Source organism: Sycon ciliatum, chromosome 4, assembly GCF_964019385.1.
Source record: "Sycon ciliatum chromosome 4, ocSycCili1.1, whole genome shotgun sequence".
Classification (NCBI taxonomy): domain Eukaryota; kingdom Metazoa; phylum Porifera; class Calcarea; order Leucosolenida; family Sycettidae; genus Sycon; species Sycon ciliatum.
The window spans coordinates 38,111,310-38,132,688 of NC_088646.1; the positions used below are offsets into that span (position 1 = coordinate 38,111,310).

The 21,379-nt window shown below is 49.8% G+C and overlaps 1 protein-coding gene across 2 annotated transcripts; it reads right to left on the reverse strand.

Annotated features, from left to right (window-relative positions):
• Nucleotides 1-199: 199 nt before the first annotated feature.
• On the reverse strand, nucleotides 200-21,263 carry LOC135816034 (arginine--tRNA ligase, cytoplasmic-like). 2 transcript variants are annotated; one of them, XM_065329391.1, is made up of 12 exons: nucleotides 21,127-21,263; nucleotides 15,748-15,951; nucleotides 9,653-9,742; nucleotides 8,634-8,875; nucleotides 6,315-6,565; nucleotides 5,199-5,309; nucleotides 4,865-5,043; nucleotides 4,458-4,564; nucleotides 3,826-3,931; nucleotides 3,415-3,528; nucleotides 3,012-3,070; nucleotides 200-1,793 (listed from the first exon to the last, which is right to left on the reverse strand). In XM_065329391.1, the coding sequence occupies exons 1-12, from the start codon at nucleotides 21,163-21,165 to the stop codon at nucleotides 1,436-1,438; spliced, it is 1,860 nt and encodes a 619-aa protein (XP_065185463.1). In that variant the 5' UTR covers nucleotides 21,166-21,263; the 3' UTR covers nucleotides 200-1,435. The 2 variants fall into 2 exon arrangements, with proteins under 2 accessions (XP_065185463.1, XP_065185464.1); XM_065329392.1 differs by lacking the exon at nucleotides 21,127-21,263 and having other exon boundaries at nucleotides 9,653-9,782; nucleotides 15,748-15,887.
• Between the last annotated feature and the right edge of the window lie 116 nt (nucleotides 21,264-21,379).

Sequence of the window (21,379 nt, forward strand, 5' to 3'; positions counted from 1 at the left end):
TATTCGGTGTTCAACCCTCATGCTCGCTCGAACTCAGTCCACTCCATCCCCGCCGCATACGCAAAACATGAGCGTGAGAAGTGTCGGCATTATGAGGAGCGTGTTCGCGAGGTGGAGCATGCCACCTTCGTTCCCCTCGTATTCAGTGCCATCGGAGGCCAAGGCAAGGCGGCAACTGCCCTTTACAAACGGCTCGGACTGATCATCAAGAATTGAACTACTGCAGCAAAGCCAGTAATTATATATTATTTACAAGGAGTTTAATAGCAGAGAAACCCAGGGTATGGGCTAAGAGAAAAAGTTAAATCAAAAATATGAGACAAGGCAATGCTTGAAGAGCAAAGCAGAGCCACTGAAATTTAATGACACAGGACGACTACCATGATGGCAGAACAGATGTGGAAGAGGTGCATCACCGTGCATGGTGACATACCGTACTCACTCGATTAGAAGCCGGGGGCTTCAATTTTTTTCAATACCAATTTCGAGGAGGCTTCTATTCAAGAGGGGCTTCTATTCGAGAGGGCTTTTATTGTTTCATTCCATACCAGTATTCCAATCGAATCTGTAAAACTTTCATATTCACAGCAACTCGGCCCCGAGTTAGTTTGCAAACACTACATCGACCAGGACATGTACCAATAGGAACATGCACGAGATGTTTTTTGCAGACTTGACCTTCATACATGGCACTACCTGGTCAACCCATGCTTTGCGAATAGTAGTCCGGGCTTCTATTCGAGAGGGGCTTGTATTTTTTCAAACAGTCCTTGTAGGTTTTAGGAAATTAGAGGCCACATGCCACGTACTGCTCTTTTCTCTCCGAAACTCTACACTTGCAAGCCAGATATGAAAGAAAGAAAAAATCATCAGTCACACCACCGGGACTCTAACCAGGGACCTTGCTATTCGCGAGCAATGCTCTAACCAACTGAGCTACAGCATGACTCTTATCCACAGTTTGTATTTGCTCGCAGCGGACATAGTTTGATGCGCTCCCCATGATATCAAGCGAATGGCCGAGGGCCCCCTTGATTGGTGTGAGTTGCCAGTATGTTGCAAGCCAGATATGGATTGATCGAAGAAGGATAGATTTACCATCACCGTGGATAAGAGTCATACTGTAGCTCAGTTGGTTAGAGCATTGCTCGCGAATAGCAAGGTCCCTGGTTCGAGTCCCGGTGGTGTGACTGATGATTTTTTCTTTCTTTCATATCTGGCTTGCAAGTGTAGAGTTTCGGAGAGAAAAGAGCAGTACGTGGCATGTGGCCTCTAATTTCCTAAAACTTTGAAATTCTCCGTGAAGTCTAAATTTGAAATTGCAGTCCTTGTAGGGGGGCTATTATTCAAGAGGGGCTTTTATTCGAGAGGGGCTTCTAATCAAGTGAGTACGGTAGTTCTGCCCAGCAGTGTGCAGGCGTGGAAAGCATGCAATTTACATGCGATCCACGGTGGTAATGCCCAGGAGGCTGAGGCCCTTGGCCATGACGCGAGCTGTTGCTTCACAGATGAGAATTCGAGACCAGTTGATCTTAAGTACCTCGCCAGTCTCGCGGTCCTTCTCCACGCAGTAGCAAGAGTCATAGAATTCAGTGAAGTGCGTGCTCAAATCATACAGGTACTCGCAGAGAACATGTGGGAGCAGGTCTTCGTGGATGCGCTGTATGACCTCGGCAAAGCGCAGCACGTGCTTCGCCAGCTTGACCTCGGCCGCCTCTCCAAGAACCAGCTCGGTGGTAGCGGCACGAGCTGTCAGCGCACCCGAGTCTGACTTCGCAAGTCGGATAATGGACCTAGATACAGGTGAACATCGACACGCACACACGCATGCACACACGCGTGCGCGCACACACAAGCAAGAATGAATGAAATCAGCAAACAATGGACACAAATTATCATAAGAAAGAAAAAGGACCAAGGAACTACAAGTTACGCTATGATGTCCACTAACACCACGAGTTACTAAACAATCATCTCATGCGATAACATGGCACGACACTGATCGACGATACTGACGTTCTACAACTAACTGTTCGCATAGATTCCCCTTTTATTGATCTTCGTATCTTTTGAGCCACACACGTTGTGTGGAATGTTGCTTTGCGTCCTTGAATCGTGGTTTGACCACATTGTCCAATGGTCTTGCCAGTATCGTCATCGACATGCATGAACATCCGCCAACGTCCTTCACAGCTGAGACTTTCAGCTCGTGCTTATCTTGGTTGCGCTCGCCTTCCCCTCCTTATGTTATTTCTATAACTTAGAACCTTGCAAGTTGGAAGGCTGTTGGAGAGCGCATCCAAGGTGTGCTAGAGCTGTTAGCCAGTTAGTTGCAGAATGATTAATCCTTGGCTCTCCATCTGAGTACAAATTATCATGACCCAGATTACCTAATCTGGACACCTACTTCAGTACTCACATAATTATGATCTCTTTGCTGCAGGAAAACTCTCTCTCGATATTGAATGACCAAATTTTCAGGCATGGCCCATCCTCAGGGCGAAAAAATAAAAAAGATATTTGAAGTAGATTACGACCAGCATTATTTAAAAACCTTTCCTTAAAACTCTCCAACTCCACTGTAGCGTCTTCTTTCCACTATCATCATTGCCCTTATGATGCCCAATGTGCAAAATATTGGCAGCAATTTATTCTTGTCGTGCACGTGAGAGCCTTTGCGGGAATGGAGGTGTTCACAGCTGGTAATAAAACCTTTTAGAATATTGGTTGAAGTAGCTGAGTGAGGAAGGTCAGAGAAGTAAGGTTTCTAACTTCCGCGTGTAAACTACATGTACATCACTTCATTGAAGCACTTGTCTAGAGAAAAGCCGAAGCCAATGACAATGAACACGTGGGGGTTGACTTTGACTAGTGGGGCAAAGCGACAACCGCCTCAAATTTCACGTTTCAAACTTCAGTGTGTGCGTGTGTGTGCGCGTGCACGTGTGTATTGTGTGAAAAGCATGATCATCCAAAGCCACACTCAATGAACACCATGGAGGAGTACTCACTGAATGCGAGTGTAGGCATACAATAAGTACACGGCCGTGTTGCCCTTGTCATCCAACATCTGCAAAACAAGCAACATTCATGGCACAACTCAACAAATAGCCTATCATACGGTCTCAGACACGCACACCCAACATCTAAATGGCGGTAAAATACTCAAACAAACTGAATGCATAGTATCAAACTCGTTTTATCTTACAACGTAGGGTCTGCTCTAACCTACTTCCTATGAATGAAGCTGCAGGAAGCCTCACCACTGCTACTAAACTGAATGCATGTTGAAGCCTTGAAGGTAAAGTCTATCACAGGCTGAGGACATCAATCCAGCTCTGTGTCACACGAGGCTCATGAGAAGGCCTGGCTACGTGGAAGCAAGCAAACAAGCTGTTGTTGCGGCCTTCTCACCTTATCAAAGGAGAAGACGTAGTCGTGCGTTCGCTGATGACACAGATCGGCATACTTGATGCATCCGTAAGCAACAGCGTCGCGAGCAGCTGCTAGCTCTTCAGGACTTAAGACCTGCATTGAAGCAAGAGCACACACACACCAATATATGTCATGTACAGGTAAGTTCGGGCAATATCGGCACCCGAAGCAGATGCATAGCTCCATAAACAAGCCCCACACATCGTCGAGCACAATGAGTTGGAGAAAGGTGCAAGACACTGACATAGAAAAAAAAGACACTGACATTCACAGGCTGTTTGAGTCCAGCTATACTGTATAGACTAGTCTAGCCAGTGGTGTTGACCTGGAGCACCTACTAGTAAGCACATTGTGTTAAATAATGCAACAGAAACGCATGCCGTGCCATACCTCATCACGGCCCCTCTCCTTCAGCTTCTCTGCTGATCTCTCCACGCCCTCGTCGAGGAGTTCCTTCAGCTTGACGGTGTCGCCCGATCGGGACTTCAACTTCTTCCTACACTAGGCTACAGTCAACAATCAAGGCAGAACAAAACATTATTGAAGATCAGATAGTCAAGATAACGTTCTACTAGTCAAGGAGAAGATACACCGGTACATGTACCGCCCTGCAGTGGGTAACTGCTATGGGCTGCTCCGAATGAGTACCTAGGCCAGAGTGAGCAACAGAGACAGTAACAAGGGAACGCATAATTCATTGTTTAGCCATTTTGACATCAACGTACGGTAAAACTGATACCACAGGTCGTACCGGATGCAGTGCAACAGAAGAATGGCGGATTGCAACTTCCAGGACTGGACAGCAATGATGCACATGAGGAATTCCGTGGTCCATGACCCATATTTAGGCATAAGCAAGGTTGCACAGTATGGATTATGTACTCAGGCTTGTAGGCTTAATTTGAAGTACATGTAGTTGAAACAGCTGAAGTGATAGCATGTGCACGTACAGAGCTAACAGTGTTGCAACATGGCTAGTGGAGGAAAGGATAGCATCAACGAATGCCTTCCAAATAACTTACTTGCCCTCTCCCAGTACAAGGCCAAAGCCAACATGCTCAATGCGGCAACTGTCATTCGAGTAGCCGGCAATCTTAGCGCCCTCAAAGATTTGCTGGAAGTGAAGACCCTGTGAAGAATAAGACAACAAACAAATGACAAACAAACAAATGACGGAAAATCATGAAGACGTGCACAACATGACCCTACCATGGTGTAGTATGGAGTCACGCTAACACAGGAATAAGAACTACTCAAGGTGCGGACAGAACTGGTCTGTCCTTTGTGGACTCGTCAGCGCAGCACAGAGAAAATGAGGCTGAACCTGATAGCAATGAAAAATGAGTAATAACCAATTAACCATCCACTCATACACATACGTAAGGCATGCAAGTAAACCCAGAGCCATATCTATACACTGTACACTAACCTGGCCAGCATCCACAACATAGACGAGCCAAGAGGCCTTCTCCTCCTGTAGGCGATGGCGCAGTGCGGCTACATCAGACGTGTCATACGTATATCCACCGACACTCTTCTCCAAGATCAAAGGCACCTTCTGCTTTTTCAAATGCAACACCTTGCATCCGTCCTCTTCTGATATTAAATCTGGAAATGACAAGAACAAAGTGATAAATTTGAAATGCAGTACATGACAAAAGTAGTACGAGACTCGGCAAAGGAAGGAGAAGCCCTGAATAAACACAGATCGATTCGGAATCAAACCAATTTTTTTCAAAGACTAGCAGACCATGAGAACTCACCTCTGCTCTTAAGGTCATGGATAACATCGTTCATGAGTGGCTGGTAAAACGATTCCCCTCGCTCAACCAGTTCCTTTCCAATACCAAGGCGAGAATATATCTGAGCAAATTCTGCAGGACACAAGGTGACAACAGCAAAAGAGGAACACGTAGGAGAAGAGAGTCAAACGTCACACCCGAGAATGGAAAGACTTGGAAATACAAAATATTTAAAAAATGAGAGCAACAGTTGGCTGTTTGCTCTGCCATGACCATGGAGCATGCTGTCCTATTGCAAGACAGAGAAAAAGGAGACAACAAACTGCTCAGCCTTAAAGGGGAAGTATACCCTTGTACTCTGCAGGCACGGTGACCAGGCGACTGGTGTACGCATGAGCACGTGACCGCTCACTCAACCGTGTTCGATTGGGAATAAGGGCCGAACGCTGCATCGCAGCCGTTTCGGACCAAAACCAGTCGACTCAGCGGCCAAATGACTACAACATACGGACAAATCGCGGTCATCCGTGCTTTTATAAGAACGAAATGGTGTTTTTAGTGACTTTTTCCATACAAATCCCTATCTAGTAGGGCGCAGTCACTCAGTTTCGGTGGAAGCGCGCGAGTTCGATTGGGAATAAAGGAGGAAGGGAGTGTCTCAGCTTCCTCGGACCAAGACCATTCGACTCAGCACCCCGAAGACTACAACTGGAGAAAATTTGATTTTAGGGTATACTTCCCCTTTAATGAATAGCAGCAAAAGGCGGCCAGAGGAACCTATTATGGGCTCCAAAAGGTAAACTGAATAGCAGCAAAAGGCTGCCAAACGCCAATCGTAAGCACAAGTCAGGAGCATCAAAGACTCCCGACTCTCCACTCCACATCTACACCTACATAGTACATACTGTACACGAGTATCATGTCTATCATAACAGCAGGGTATAACCGAGACATAGTACATACTGTACACGGATGTCTATCATAACAGCAGGGTATAACCGAGACATAGTACATACTGTACACGGATGTCTATCATAACAGCAGGGTATAACCGAGACATAGTACATACTGTACACGGATGTGTATCATAACAGCAGGGTATAACCGAGACATAGTATACAATGTGCTTTGTCTGACCGTGTCGTGAAATCTCACAGATGTGAGACCAGCCGGTACGAATCTTCTTGTCACCGCCTTGTAGGAGCACAACGTTCTTATAGGCACGTTTCTTGAAATCTTCTTCGCCATCGAAGCGAACCTTCGATTCCTTGTAGAAAGATTGCAGGTCACCAATTGGAGGAGACTCGCTCTCGAAGTTCGGAAACTTGTCTTCGAGATGTGCAATGAGCATGCCGAACTGTGTGCCCCAATCTCCGATGTGATTGAGTCTGCAGTAGATGTACAAATGCACCACAGCAAAAAGAGAATGTATATTACTGCTGCCGGGAGTGAACAATACGGCAAGCATTCCTGCAAATCACTCTCCAGCCCGCATCGCATCATGACATGGTGCAAGTGATGAACACACACCACAAGCTAAGTAAAGTGCACAGCTCGTCCAAAGAGAGCGCACACCCGAACAAGCGGGCACAGGACTCAGTAGAAAGAACCCAGTGAGCAAGTACCCAGGGTGCAGAAACAACAACACTTGTGGCAGTGTGCATGTTCACGTATTCGAACATCACGACATGATCTAAGGTCAACACCCAAGACATACAAAGCAGGTCTATACATGCTACACTTGAGAGCAGAGAGGACAACACTGAGCATTGTTTGTTTTCATTTTAGAAACGGACATGTTCATATCCAATATTATGAGAGGATTCAAGTATTAGTTGACAGTCACAAAGGATCCGGGGCCAAAGGTCACTATACTTTCTTTAACCCTTTATGTACGGTGTGTACGTGAATCGATCACATATGATCGATTCATGATCGATCCGTAAAACCTTCGTAACTCCATCATTTCTTGTCCGAATTCAACAATCGAAGGGTCTATTTGGTAGCGGAAACTCCAAGCTTTCCAATGCAACAATCGCGGAAGAGCTACGATGTACGAATCCAGAGATATCGTGCGCTGTATTCTTGTCTCGGCAAATTCAAATTTTTTATCAATCTCTTCGCCATTTTAGGGGAAAATCCCTTTTCGTGTGCTCTTTGACTAACTCAGCACATGATAATGACGTAGTTGGCTGAAGTTTGAATCGCCTCGAAAAGATGTGAGCGTTCTGCGATAGAGGAGAGTGGAATGGCGTTGATGGGGAAATTTGCTCGCATATTGGGCTTGGAGACGACTTTGCTGTGTCCCCGTGCCTGATTGGTGGTAGCTAGTTGATGAAGCCTGGTATCCTGGCATTGCTCTCTCCAGGAGCTTTCCAATGAGCCCAAGACTGTGGAAATGGAGCGAAGGAGGCCAAAGTTACAGCCTGTTGAAGGTGAAAATTGTGCTGAAAATTCAAATTCTGCTTCATTCTGTGCTGGAAATCAGTACATAAAGGGTTAATACATACTTGAAGAACACAGAACACAGAGACAGCACTAACCTAAGCACATCGTGTCCACAATACTCGATGATACAAGCCAGGCAGTCACCGATGACAGTGGAGCGCAAGTGACCAACATGCATCTGCTTGGCGATGTTTGGCAACGAGTAGTCAATCACCACCCGGCGCTTTTCACCCACATCCGGTGCACGCACGCCGTGGGTGAGAGGACAACACTGAGCATGGTTGTTTTCCAGAAACGGACATGTTCATATCCAATATCATGAGAGGAATCAAGTATTAGTTGACAGTCACAAAGGACCCGGGACCAAAGGTCACTGTGCTCAACAACAATTATAATTTCTTTAATCTATTTTAAGCTCGGAGTTGCACTGATGAGGCCTCATTGGCCGAAACAGACTGGCTGTCTGCATCATTGAGTAATTTGCTCCTCGATTTCGATCTTGTAGAGCACTCTCAATAGGACGCACTTACGCTGGTTAGCTTTATGCTTTGCCCGCTGCTTCTAGCAGTTTGAGCACTCTCAGCGCTAGTACATCGAGCTGTCCTAATGTCTGTGGTTCTCGTAGCCATGGCTGACAGTTCAATCCTATTTTAAGCTCGGAGTTGCACTGATGAGGCCTCATTGGCCGAAACAGACTGGCTGTCTGCATCATTGAGTAATTTGCTCCTCGATTTCGATCTTGTAGAGCACTCTCAATAGGACGCACTTACGCTGGTTAGCTTTATGCTTTGCCCGCTGCTTCTAGCAGTTTGAGCACTCTCAGCGCTAGTACATCGAGCTGTCCTAATGTCTGTGGTTCTCGTAGCCATGGCTGACAGTTCAATCCTATTTTAAGCTCGGAGTTGCACTGATGAGGCCTCATTGGCCGAAACAGTCTGGCTGTCTGCATCATTGAGTAATTTCTTTAATACATACTTGAAGAACACAGAACACAGAGACAGCACTAACCTAAGCACATCGTGTCCACAATACTCGATGATACGAGCCAGGCAGTCGCCGATGACAGTGGAGCGCAAGTGACCAACATGCATCTGCTTGGCGATGTTTGGCGACGAGTAGTCAATCACCACCCGGCGCTTTTCACCCACATCCGGTGCACGCACGCCGTGGGTGAGAACGTCGCTCAGCAGGCCAGACACGACCGACACCTTGATGTGGATGTTGATGAAGCCTGGGCCAGCAACTTCAAGCTGTGCAGGGTAAGAGGAAAGAATCGGGATTAGAAAACACAAGCAGCCCTACGGAAAAGAATACTATGATTGAATTAGGGGTGACGATCAGTAGGGCTACATGGGTGATACCAAGAGTATATAAGAGTACATGAGTCATGTACTCTCGGTGATACTAAGACTGCAAGAGTACACAAGCTCCCAAGAGTGTGCAACTCTGGATACCATTTCTATGGGGTCCGCCGAAAGCTCACATCACTTGGTGCAGTGTCATCGTTGTACATTTCCAGTCTGTTTCTAGCGAACAGTGGAGTAGTAAAAATAGCACTCCCTGGCAGAACCCCACTCAGCTTATTCGAGTCATCAACATAATCATGGCAGGCAACATTGGGCGCGTTTCATATAGGGGTAGAACGATTTGACGGAATGTTCGAGTGAAAAACCCCAGCTGGAAAATAGAAGTGAGACACAGCCACTCCTTGTGGGATGTGTGCACAGTGCACACCCTGGAATAGAAGCTTCTACATGCTCAGCCGACTTCTCCATCTCAATATCTCTGTCCACAGTGGTAACTGCTGTCTTGGTCGACTTCAAGTTAACGCCGAAGCCCGCCCATCGAGCCTTGCTGCTTAAAGAGAAGTAGTGGGTACTGGTTGAGGAACTACTAAAATGTGCTGAAGCCACTTGACAAGGAAATTGACAGTTTACATGGAATTTGAAGTTCTTCCAATCCTTTCAAAATTTAAAATATCAGACCTTAAAAAAAATGGGGTTTTGTTTGATCTCTTGAGTTCGTACCTTATCCACCAGGTCGCTGGGTGGACAGTTCTTGACAATTGCCTCAGCGATCTGCCGTGGGTTGGCATTGACACCCGTTGCTTTTAGCTCCTGCAACGTCAGCAATGAACAACAGAAAGGACCACACATACTGGTATCCATATACACACACACACACACGCACACACACACACGCACACACACACACGCACACACACACACTGTACTGTACTGTACTTGTACTTGCTCACTGCCAAAACTGGTCACGTGGGTCTCCCCGGGAGAGGGGAGAGAGACTCAAAAGGAATCTTGGAAAGATGACTCAATTGGCCATTGAACCACCCAACGGCCGACACCCCCTTTAATCCCCAAACTAGGGTGGACTTGAAATGATCCCACTTATGGGCTCACCACACCTCAGTAAGTGGGTGAGGACAAGGTGCAGAAAAAAGGATTGACGGCATCAGGGTATCCGTCCCGGGATCCAACTGCAGGTACCCCTGCCCCCAGTGAAGGTAATACTTGGTACTAGTGTGGGTGGCTAAATCAGAGTGGATCTGATATAAGCTTCACTTGCACCATTGATTACACAAGAGTTAATCTAGCCAGAAGCAGTCCATGGTTAAAACAGGTATGTATACTTCAAATAGAAAGTATATGAACCCTGAAACCAACAAAGGTGGTAGGTACAACAATACACCTTCAAGCAGCCGAGCCCGTTGGCAACAGGCCCAACACTATCTGGCATAAGTGTACCCACCAACCAAACTAGCTGGCACCCACACACACACACACACACACACACACACACACACACACACACACACACACACACACACACACACACACACACACACACACACACACACACACACACACACACACACACACACACACACACACACACACACACACACACACACACACACACACACACACACACACACACACACACACACACACACACACACACACACACACACACACACACACACACACACACACACACACACACACACACACACACACACACACACACACACACACACACACACACACACACACACACACACACACACACACACACACACACACACACACACACACACACACACACACACACACACACACACACACACACACACACACACACACACACACACACACACACACACACACACACACACACACACACACACACACACACACACACACACACACACACACACACACACACACACACACACACACACACACACACACACACACACACACACACACACACACACACACACACACACACACACACACACACACACACACACACACACACACACACACACACACACACACACACACACACACACACACACACACACACACACACACACACACACACACACACACACACACACACTACTACTACTACTACTAGCAGCATGACTGCCCAGAGGGGCAAGTGTCACCCCTATGGAAAGGGGACCAGAAAACGGGACACGGATCACAAGCAGGACCGCGAATGTCTGGCTAGGTCCTGCTGCCGGCGGAAATTGCGTTTACAACGTGGGCAGCTGAGGGGCAGAGCTGCTCTCTCAGCAGCAGATGGTCTCGCACCACGATTGCAGTTGTGACGCTTGAACCCGGCCGCAGAACGGAAGCATCGCTGACATGTTGGGCAGTGCTGCTGGCAACAAGCTGAAAGTGGCACAGACAGACTGACTGTTGGTGTAGGAGAACTCGTGACAGGCTGGCATCGATGAACAGAGTAGCCACCCTTGCTGCGGAACCACCTCTGGCAGTTCTGGCATTGCACTGATCCACGCTGGAGCTGGATGGGAAGCCGTCTCTGAGTGGTGCACTTGTGCCGCGTCCTATCTGAGACCCGTGAGAAGTTCCGGTCACACACTGCGCAATGCACAGACTTGGGCATGGTGGAGCTCGACTGAGGGGCAACCCGTACTTCCCTCCACTGTTGGCGGTCCTGAGCAAGGATGAACCACTGAGATGGCTGTTGCAGTGCAACCTTGAGGTCGGTCATCACCGTGTCTTTCCACCGTCGCCGGGGACCACAAAACGGCCGAGGCACAGGTAGCCACCCAAAGAGGAGTTGGAGGGGGGTGCGATCCTCATCCATACGCGCAACGTGCCCAGTCCATTCCAGACGCCGATTGCGGAGGCGTGTAGACATCAGTACTGGGTCTCCCCAACGGTTCCGCAGGTCTGTGGATGACAGCCGCTCGGACCACTGACGAGGCTTGGTGATGCTGAGGACAGTCCGGATGCATTGATGGTGGAATTTATCCAAACTTCTGATATCCCGTTGGAGTGGGGTCCAACACTCTCCGCCATACAGTAATATTGAGGAAACGCAGGCCATGTACAGGTGGCGTTTACTAGAGAGGGACAGAGATCTGTCAGTGAATACCTTCTGGAGGGCTCCGAAGGCCTTTGAGGCTTCGGCAATACGGCGCTTGATGTCGGATGAAGAACGACTGTCAGGGGTCACTATGGATCCTAGGTAGGTGAACTTCGGCACGGCTTCGATAGTGCCAAGGGGGAGAACGATGTCAGCCGAGTCTTCAGCAGAGACCCCATGGCCCGCCGTCATGATCTTCGTCTTGGCGATGCTCACAGTTAGTCCAAATTCTCGGGCAACACTACAGAAGAGCTCCACACCAAACTCAGCATCACTACGGCATTCAGACACGAGAACGGCATCATCAGCATACTCCAGGTCACTAACAGACAGTGACTCGCCAGCCCTGCGCGATGATGAGCGGGGGTAGAGTTGGCCATCGATGGAAAACTGGATGCTGACAGAGTGACTACGACCTGCATCCTTTAGCCGGGCACGCCATGTCTCAACAACCGCCCCGAAGTACAGGTTAAAGAGAACGGGTGCCATGACACATCCTTGTCGGAGACCATTAACCACAGGGAACTCATCAGAGGTGGAGTTGCCAACTCGGACCGAGGCAGAGGTAGAGGTGTGGAAAGCCTTAATCAGGGCCACTAGCTGTTGCGGGACCCCAAGTCGGCCCAAGGCCACCCAGAGAGCAGCGCGTGGTACAGAATCGTACGCCTTTTTCAAATCCACAAACACACAGAAGAGCTGCTGACGATGTTCGTATGCTTTCTCGATTAGCTGGCGGAGCGAGAAGATGGCATCAACACAGCCCCTGCCTGGCCGAAAGCCGCTCTGGGACTCTGGGAGTTCCGACTCAGCCAACAACTGCAGGCGATCTTGAATCATGCGGCCACACACCTTGCCAACAACATCAAGAAGGGCAATACCCCGCCAATTATCACATTTGGACAGGTCGCCCTTCTTGGGAACAGGAACCAACTCGGCATCGCGCCATTCCTGCGGAACAGTGGCCGTCGTCCAAGCAAGTTGGACGAGATCCAGCAATGCGTCCAGGGAATCATGGCCACCTGCTTTCACAAGCTCGGGGACTATACGCGAGGAACCTCCAGCTTTGCCATTTGCAAGGTGTCTGATGGCGACGACAAGGTCTTCCATTGTTGGTGTGACTGCCAGAGACTCGTCAGGCTCACGTTGAGGGATGTTAGCAACGGTGGAGGCATTGAAGGTACTGGGGACATTGAGCAAGTTCGAGAAGTGAGTGGACCAGCAGTCTTCCTGCTCCTCCAAAGACGTGCAAACTATGCCCTCAGCATTACGGACCGGATGGATGGTGACGGATCGGAGTCCTGAATAGCACCGTTGAATGTCTCGGATGGCGGACCAAACGTGCTTACCACTAAATTTGCCACGCTCCACAGTGCTAGCTCTCTGCTCCAACCATGCACTCTTCGCTGCACCAACTGCGGTACGACATCTACCTCGGACATCAAGGAAGCGGCGGTGGTCCGCTGGCAGCTCTGATTGACGCCACTGTTGATGGAGGCGTGTGCGCTCAGCAAAAAGAGGTTGGAGGATGTCTGCTGCTGCTAGGAACCAGTCTGGTTGTAGTCGAACGGGTTTGCCCAGGTGTGCCTCAGCGCTGGAGGTCAAGGCAGATTTGTATGCCGACCACTTGGCATCAACGGTATCAGCTGGCCCAGACGATTGCAGATGGTGTTGCACACCGGAGGCGAATTGGAGCCGAGTAGCCTGCACGGCATTAGATTGTTCGTCGGTCATACCAGGGCGGGTCATGAGAGCTTGGATATTAAAGCGTGAACGCCGTGCTACTCCGGTGCGAAAGTTGACGGTGTACGACAGACAGAACGATAAGCATACAAGATTGTGGTCGGTACTACACTCCGCACTACGGATAACGCGGCAGTCTGTGCAGGCTAGCAGATCTTGCCGCCTGACAATGGCATAATCGATACAGTGCCACTTCTTCGACCGTGGGTGCTGCCATGTATACTTGTGGATACGCTTCTTGGCAAACCAGGTGTTGCACACAGTGAGGCTGTTGCATGTCAAGAACTGGAGCAGTTCCAGTCCAGCGTGGTTCGTTTCCCCTATCCCATTATCTCCACAAGTCCCATACCATGGATCAGCACTCTGGATGAGACCAACCCGTGCATTGAAGTCGCCAAGGATAATCAATTGTTGACTTGGTGGCACTGAGTTTACGCTCGCTTGCAGGGATGCAAAAAATTCATTTTTGGACTCCCTACTTGATCTGAAAGTTGGAGCGTAGCATGCAATCACATTGATCCAGGTGTTTTTGTTTCCGTGGTGGACGAACTTCAACTTGCATTGTGCAATTCTCGACGATACCGCCGTCCATTGGTTTCCTCCTGCCGAGAAAGCGTTTCGTGCACGGCCTCTCAGGACGATGCAGACTCCTTCTCCGCGTTTGAAATTTTCAGATGGTACGGGACGTCCAGACGACAACACGATCGAATCCGCGACATTGTAGATCTCAGCTCCAAACCACTTCGATTCCTGAAGACACACACACACACACACACACACACACACACACACACACACACACACACACACACACACACACACACACACACACACACACACACACACACACACACACACACACACACACACACACACACACACACACACACACACACACACACACACACACACACACACACACACACACACACACACACACACACACACACACACACACACACACACACACACACACACACACAAACTACGGACAGCTAGCTGTTTCGACCTTGTAAGGTCTCATCCGCTGAACTCAGAGTGATTGGCCAAACCGATCACAAAGAAGTAAAGAGAACAAGGCATGTTTAAACCGGCTCAGCGTCAGAGTGATCTACCTATGAGAAACACCGCGCAGACTTCGCAAGGGTAGCCAACGTTGGTGCTAACCAGAAATATAGTGCTCGACCAAGCCGAGGTGAGGGAGCGAAATAACTGGTACTGTACTGGTGTATACATGCATCTCCCTTCATGACAGTACTTGCAAGTAGATCCTAGTGCTACACAATATGATATGACGCTGTGCTATGCTGCGCACTAGTACATACACCATTGGCCATAGACAGCCAGGGTAAATTCAAGACATGCGCACACATACACACAGGCACATACATACCAGCCAACTCAGTTTAAACTGAACCGCATCTGATAACAACACACAAGACAAAATAAATACCGGTACTACGAAACAAAAAAAATTAAATACATGTACATGCACATGTAAGCCAATTCGCACAAAAAAGTTCAAGAATGATTTACATTTCACTTGCTACTAACACCATACATAAGCCGAGAAGATGAATACAGGAGACGAGACGCTTTGTGTGTGTGTGTGTGTGTGTGTGTGTGTGTGTGTGTGTGTGTATGGTACATGGTGTGTGTGTGCGCGCGGCGCGCGTGCATGTTTGTGTGTGTGTGTGCACACACGTGCAACTTTGCAACATTCGCACACTATGTGATCACTAGACAGCATGTTTCACGCTGTCCGCAACGCCCAGTACGCGGAATTAGAAGTTACAGCACAAACTGCCTCTCTCATCTTCTGTATCGGTGTACATGTATACTGTTCTGCACTCCTTCGAGCTGCCGCAACTGGCTCTGATCGTAAATCGAGAACAGCAAGTACAAAGCAAAAGCTGACAGGTGGTCAAGCAACAACCGAGCAAATCCTACTCCCACTTACTTTCGTCAAGCTCATGGCGCTATTGACCTGGTAATCTACACCCTTCTTGCCCAGAGCGATCAGAGCAGACGGCTTCTGGATCTGCGGATACGCTGCCGTAATGGCACTGTTGAATAGCTGACGCAAGTGCGATACAATGTCGGTCATGTGACTGGCACTCCTCACTGCGCCGGCACAGCCGCATTTCTTCTCAGCCGCGATGCTCTGCACGGATCAGGGTGCACACGGCATTATGCACACACACACACACACACACACACACACACACACACACACACACACACACACACACACACACACACACACACACACACATGCACACATGGGGCACAGATACATGCACAGACAGTGGTTGCACACAAAATCCAGCCTCGTGATTATAACTCCAAGGACTGCGAGGGCCTAGACTAACACTAAGAACATTAGGATGCGCAGTGAATGTTATATTCAAGTCGTTGGATTTCACTTGCCAACACTGTGCGTACAAAGTGTGTGTGTTGACGACCGGATGCAAAGCCGTAAGTTCAAACTTGTTTTTGTTTTTCAGAACACATCTGCTCTACTAGTCCATGAAAAAATGCGGAGGGTCAGCCTCAGGTGTAGGTCAACTCAGCAACGCTTCGTGCAACTATGCCAACTACATTGTACATCTAAGGAGCCTGCTGGGTGTCCACTGTCCAGACCAGTTACTAGTAATATATTCATGATATCACGCAAACACGAAAACTTATTCGTCTCTTATTGTATCTACTGCAATTTGTCTTTTTTTTGTATAATACGAATTCCCCCTTTTACCTGTACAGGCAGGTTCACCACTACTTCCGTCAGTCAACCCGTTCTTGACAAAGACACCTCTAAATACTGAGTGATGTGCAAGTCACAATCAATAATCCACTCAGTGTGGTCGACTCTCCTGCCTTCATCGGGTTAGTTTGGATATTGTCGTCAGAGCCCTGAGCAAAAGGCCACCACTTCAATGAATCGGACCCAATGCCACCACCCACAAACGCTAAATTACCGGTGCAACGGCAGCGGCACCTGCGCTCGGTGCGAATGCATGAAGGAGGGTCGAGAGTGTCGGAATTGTCTCCCCCTGAAGAAAAATAGATGCCTAAACAGCTCCCCGACATCCCAACCGTCTTCTCAACCGACGACTACAGGTACCGTACCCGTACCCTTAGCAGTCTCTGAACCAACGGATATTTCAGCAGTAGGCGAAGCTTCACCACGCTGCCAGCTCCAGCAACCACAACCGTCAACACCTCTGTCGTACTCGACTGTTGTCAAGACACCTTCGAGTTCTACCCAGCCCGCGGACCAAGCAAGGTCAGCTACAGCGGTAGGCATAGGAGGTAGTGCCACCGCGGTTCACACCACTGTGGAGCTGGAGCAACATTCTACACCGGACGGAGCACCAGACTCCCAAGCTCCCGCCACCACCAGTACACCTACCCACAGTCACGGGAACACCAACCACAACCATCTGCACGAGTCAGCAAATGAGGACAGCCAGGCCGATTCAATCCCCGAGCGTCCACCACCAACGCCCCAGAGTGCAGAGATCCAATCATGCAACACACAACACACCCAGTGTTCCCCAGCAGCTGCGCAGCCTACATGTCTCCTGATCAATGCAGCTCGAGCCCACCGCATACTCACTGAGGTGACTGAGGCCGCACACAGCACACAGGCTGCTCACCCCACTGTAATGTCCAGTCAAACCCTGGATGTTGAGTTGCTAGTCACTTTGGATGAGAGCGATGTAGGGCACTCAAACAACGCCAGTGGAGCCACTCCAGACATTAACACTAGGGCCCATGAACTCCCATAGTATACACCTGCCAACCGTGACCTGAAATTGGGGAACCTTTCCGTAGCGGACACCCAGCAAATACTCTCCGCCGCATATGAAGAGGTAGTGCATTTCCACCCAAACCTGTTCCTCGTGCCCTCCGGAGCCGTCGGAGCGCAGTTTGTGTCACTGTAAAGCGGGATTCACAGAAGCTCTTTTGCGATGCGACACGCGATGCGACAGCCGCGAAACCGGGAAATCCCCAAATCGCACCCCACGCAACTGACGCAACTGGGCCATCGCAGACGTTGAGCTTGGCTCAACTTTTGCGATGCGACAAGCGATTTGGCGTACGAATTTGACCTTTTCTACAGCAAAGTTGTACAAAGGTTCAAGAGTTGCCAATAAATTTGTGCAAGTTGTACCAAACCACGCGAATACCACGGTGACGCACCCACGGCACCTGCATTGAATTTCGCGCCAAATCAGCAGGTCGTGGTCGCATCGCTGACTTCTTCTGTGAATGGTATTTCGCGAGTTCGCATCGCACGCGTCCGTCGCAGATCACGTCGCATCGCGTGTCGCATCGCAAAAAAGCTTCTGTGAATCCCGCTTTAGTCCAACTTTTCAGGCGCTTCGGGCAAGAGGGTGCAGGTGAAGGCTATGCCATCAAGGCAGCCATGACAGCCACGCAACTAATCTTGCAGAAGCCATACGGAGCCAACAGCCGGCAAGAACACCTGGACTGTCTCAACCGCCGATTGCCACTGTGGAATGCCGGAAACGTGGACGAGCTAGTACGGGAAGCCCGAACAATTCAGGAGCAACTTGACGCCGGTAAATCCTCCACCCGTCCCACCCCAGCTAGTCAGGGAAATGACGCACGCAACTTTGCATAAGACCGGAGCAGCGGTTCGAATGCTTTCCCAAGAATCATCCACGGGCTCGCACTCCTTGAACGACATCATTGACGGTCAATCAGTCCGAGAGGTCCTCATCTCCCAGCACCCTCCGGGTGAGCCACTCCATGAGGCAGTGCTTATACCGGGAATACCTCCCGAACAACCACATGCCATCATGTTCTCAGCCATCACGAGAGAGGCCATCATGAAATCAGTTCTCAATACCAACGGCGCGGCCGGACCCTCAGGCATGGACGCCAATGGCTGGCGAAGAATCTGTTCGTCCTTCCATAGTGCCTCTGATGCTCTCTGCGATGCGCTCGCCCCGTGTGCCCGTCTCTGATGCTCTCTGCGATGCGCTCGCCCCGTGTGCCCGTCGCATAGCGACCACTGCCATCGACCCTTCCTCCCTTGAGGCCTATACCGCTTGCAGGCTGATCCCTTTAGACAAGCAACCCGGAGTTCGGCCCATCTGAATTGGTGAGGTCGTCCGACGTGATATCGGCAAGGCCATATTGATGGTAGTAGGCCTGGCAATTTAGCAAGCCACAGGGTGCCTCCAACTGTGTGCAGGCCAACAGAGCGGCATCGAAGCAGCCATCCACGCTATGCGGTCCGCATTCGCGCAAGACAACACTGAGGCCGTGCTCCTAGCCGATGCATCAAATGCGTTCAATCGTATCAACCGCAACGTATGCATTCGCAACATCCAGCATCTGTGCCCAGAATTCTCCACCACCATCGTCAACACGTACCGGTCCCTATCCCGGCTGTTCGTCGGTGGCGAGACCATTCTCTCCTGTGAAGGAACTACGCAAGGCGATCCGCTCGCAATGGCGATGTATGCGTTGGGCACCGTGCCTCTCATCCGTCGTGCAGCCTCTAGCAAGGCCGTACAAGCGTGGTACGCGGATGATTCCACAGAAGCAAGCACTCTCACCAAGCTTCATAAGTGGTGGAAAAAGTCTATACTCTTGGTGAAGCCTGAGTGCTTAGATCGAGCCAGGGAAATCTTCCAGGATTCCAGCATAGACATCCGGTCGGATGGGTGTCGCTACCTAGGTGCCGTCCTCGGATCACCAACATTCTGTTCGGCATATGTGTCAGACAAGGTGGATGAGTGGTGTCGCGAAGTTGATGTTCAGGCTGAGTTCGCCCGCACCCAACCACAAGCGGCATTTGCTGCCTTCGGCCAGGGAGTTCGCCACAAGTGTTCCTTTGTCACCCGGACAGTGCCAAATACGGCCGACCTGCTTGCACCCTTGGAGGAAAGAATCTGTAGCAAATTCATCCCTGCCATCATCAACCGCGTCTCACCAGGAGACATCGAGCGTGCCATGCTGGCCCTACCGTGCAGGGGACGAAGGGCTGGGGATCGTCAACCCATCCTCCCTTGCCTCCCAGTTCCAGGACTCCGTGCATATTACCAAGTCTCTCGTGCAGAAGATCCTCCAACAAGATCAGTGAGCAGAAGGCGTCCCGGCTGCCACCATCACAGCAAAGGCAGAGATTGTTTCCCAGTCCCGGCGCCTGGCGAAGGAAGCTGTTGCCTCGGTCATTGCCACCTCCACCAGCACCGCAGAGCGCACCCTGAATCTTGCTGCTGAAAAGGGCGCCTCCAGCTGGTTGACCTGTCGGCCCCTTCGTCAGTATGGTTTCAACCTACACAAGCAGGCGTTCTGGGACGCTCTCTGCCTACGGTATGGTTGGACCCCTCCAGGCCTGCCAACAGAATGTGTGTGCGGCAAAGCGTTTTCACCGGAACACGCGCTGTCTTGCCCAACTGGTGGCTACCCCGCCATGCGGCATAATGACCTACGGGATCTCACCGCATCTCTCCTGCGTGAAGTGGCCCATGATGTCCAGGTCGAGCCACATCTCCAGCCGCTAACCGGTGAGACTTTCCGTCACCGCTCCGCCATCTCCGAGGATGGTGCCCGCCTGATGTGGCCGCATCGGGTGTCTGGGGTGGACGTTTCGAACGGGCACTACTGGACATCCGGGTGTTCAAACCGCACGCCCGCTCCAACCGCCAGCAGTCCATCACGGCCACCTACTGGAAGCATGAGGCCGAGAAAAGGCGCGCGTACGAAGAACGCGTCCGGGAAGTTGAACACACATCTTCTCCCATTGTGTTCAGCGCTTCCGGCGGCTACGGCAAGTCCGCCTCCGCTTTTTTCAAGCGTGTCGCCTCTATGCTCGCCGACAAGAGAAAGGAGCCCTTCTCCTCACGTCTTGCCTTTATAAGGCCAAGGGTTTCCCTTTCTCTTGTTCGTGCCTCCCATGCCAGCCTCCGGTGGTCACCGCAGGCCACGGTCTCAAGATGCCCGCCAGAGAGTCATTGACTCTGATGCTTCTGTGGTCCTTGCTGCTGCAGAGGGCTTTCGGTAGCTATCCGTGGTGTGTTTGGCTACTGTTCTGCTTCATCCCCCCCCCCCTTTTTTCATGATTTTGTATGTTATTATTTTCTCGGATTCCGGTTTTCCACTCTGTTATGTTCGAATCCATAGTCTGTCTGTACATGATCTGTACGCAACTTCTCATTGTTTTTTGTTTGTTTTTTACCAGGCGTGGGCCATCCCCTGATTTCATAGGTGCCAAACATTTTACGTTTTTCATTCGTTTGAATGAAGTCGAATCCAGCTTTAAAAATAAAAATAAAAAACGCTAAAAGAGCAATCCTACCTCTAGAGATGATACCAGTTCCCCATCCTCCTGGTCCATACTCGGTCAGGCAATACAGATACTTTGTTGAACTGGTACTTTGTTGAAATCCTTGTACATGTACTTGTCTCAATTTCTCTGCAAAATTAGAAGTCGTATTTTCATAAAATGTACAGTCAAAATTAATGATGCAGCACATTTTTTGTGTAAAATGTGTGATCAATTTTTTGGTTCAGAGTTTGGCGCCATTTTATGGAAGTAGGGGCATGCGCAT

What these genes read in the sequence shown, in the direction of transcription:
- LOC135816034 (XM_065329391.1), bottom strand. Translation starts at nt 21,165, where the DNA reads ATGGACCAGGAGGATGGGGAACTGGTATCATCTCTAGAG. An exon ending in AACTGGTATCATCTCTAGAG is followed by an intron (nt 15,952 to 21,126) that starts GTAGGATTGCTC and finishes TGATCCGTGCAG; the next exon opens with AGCATCGCGGCTGAGAAGAA. An exon ending in ACGTCTTCTCCTTTGATAAG is followed by an intron (nt 3,071 to 3,414) that starts GTGAGAAGGCCG and finishes CTTGTTTTGCAG; the next exon opens with ATGTTGGATGACAAGGGCAA.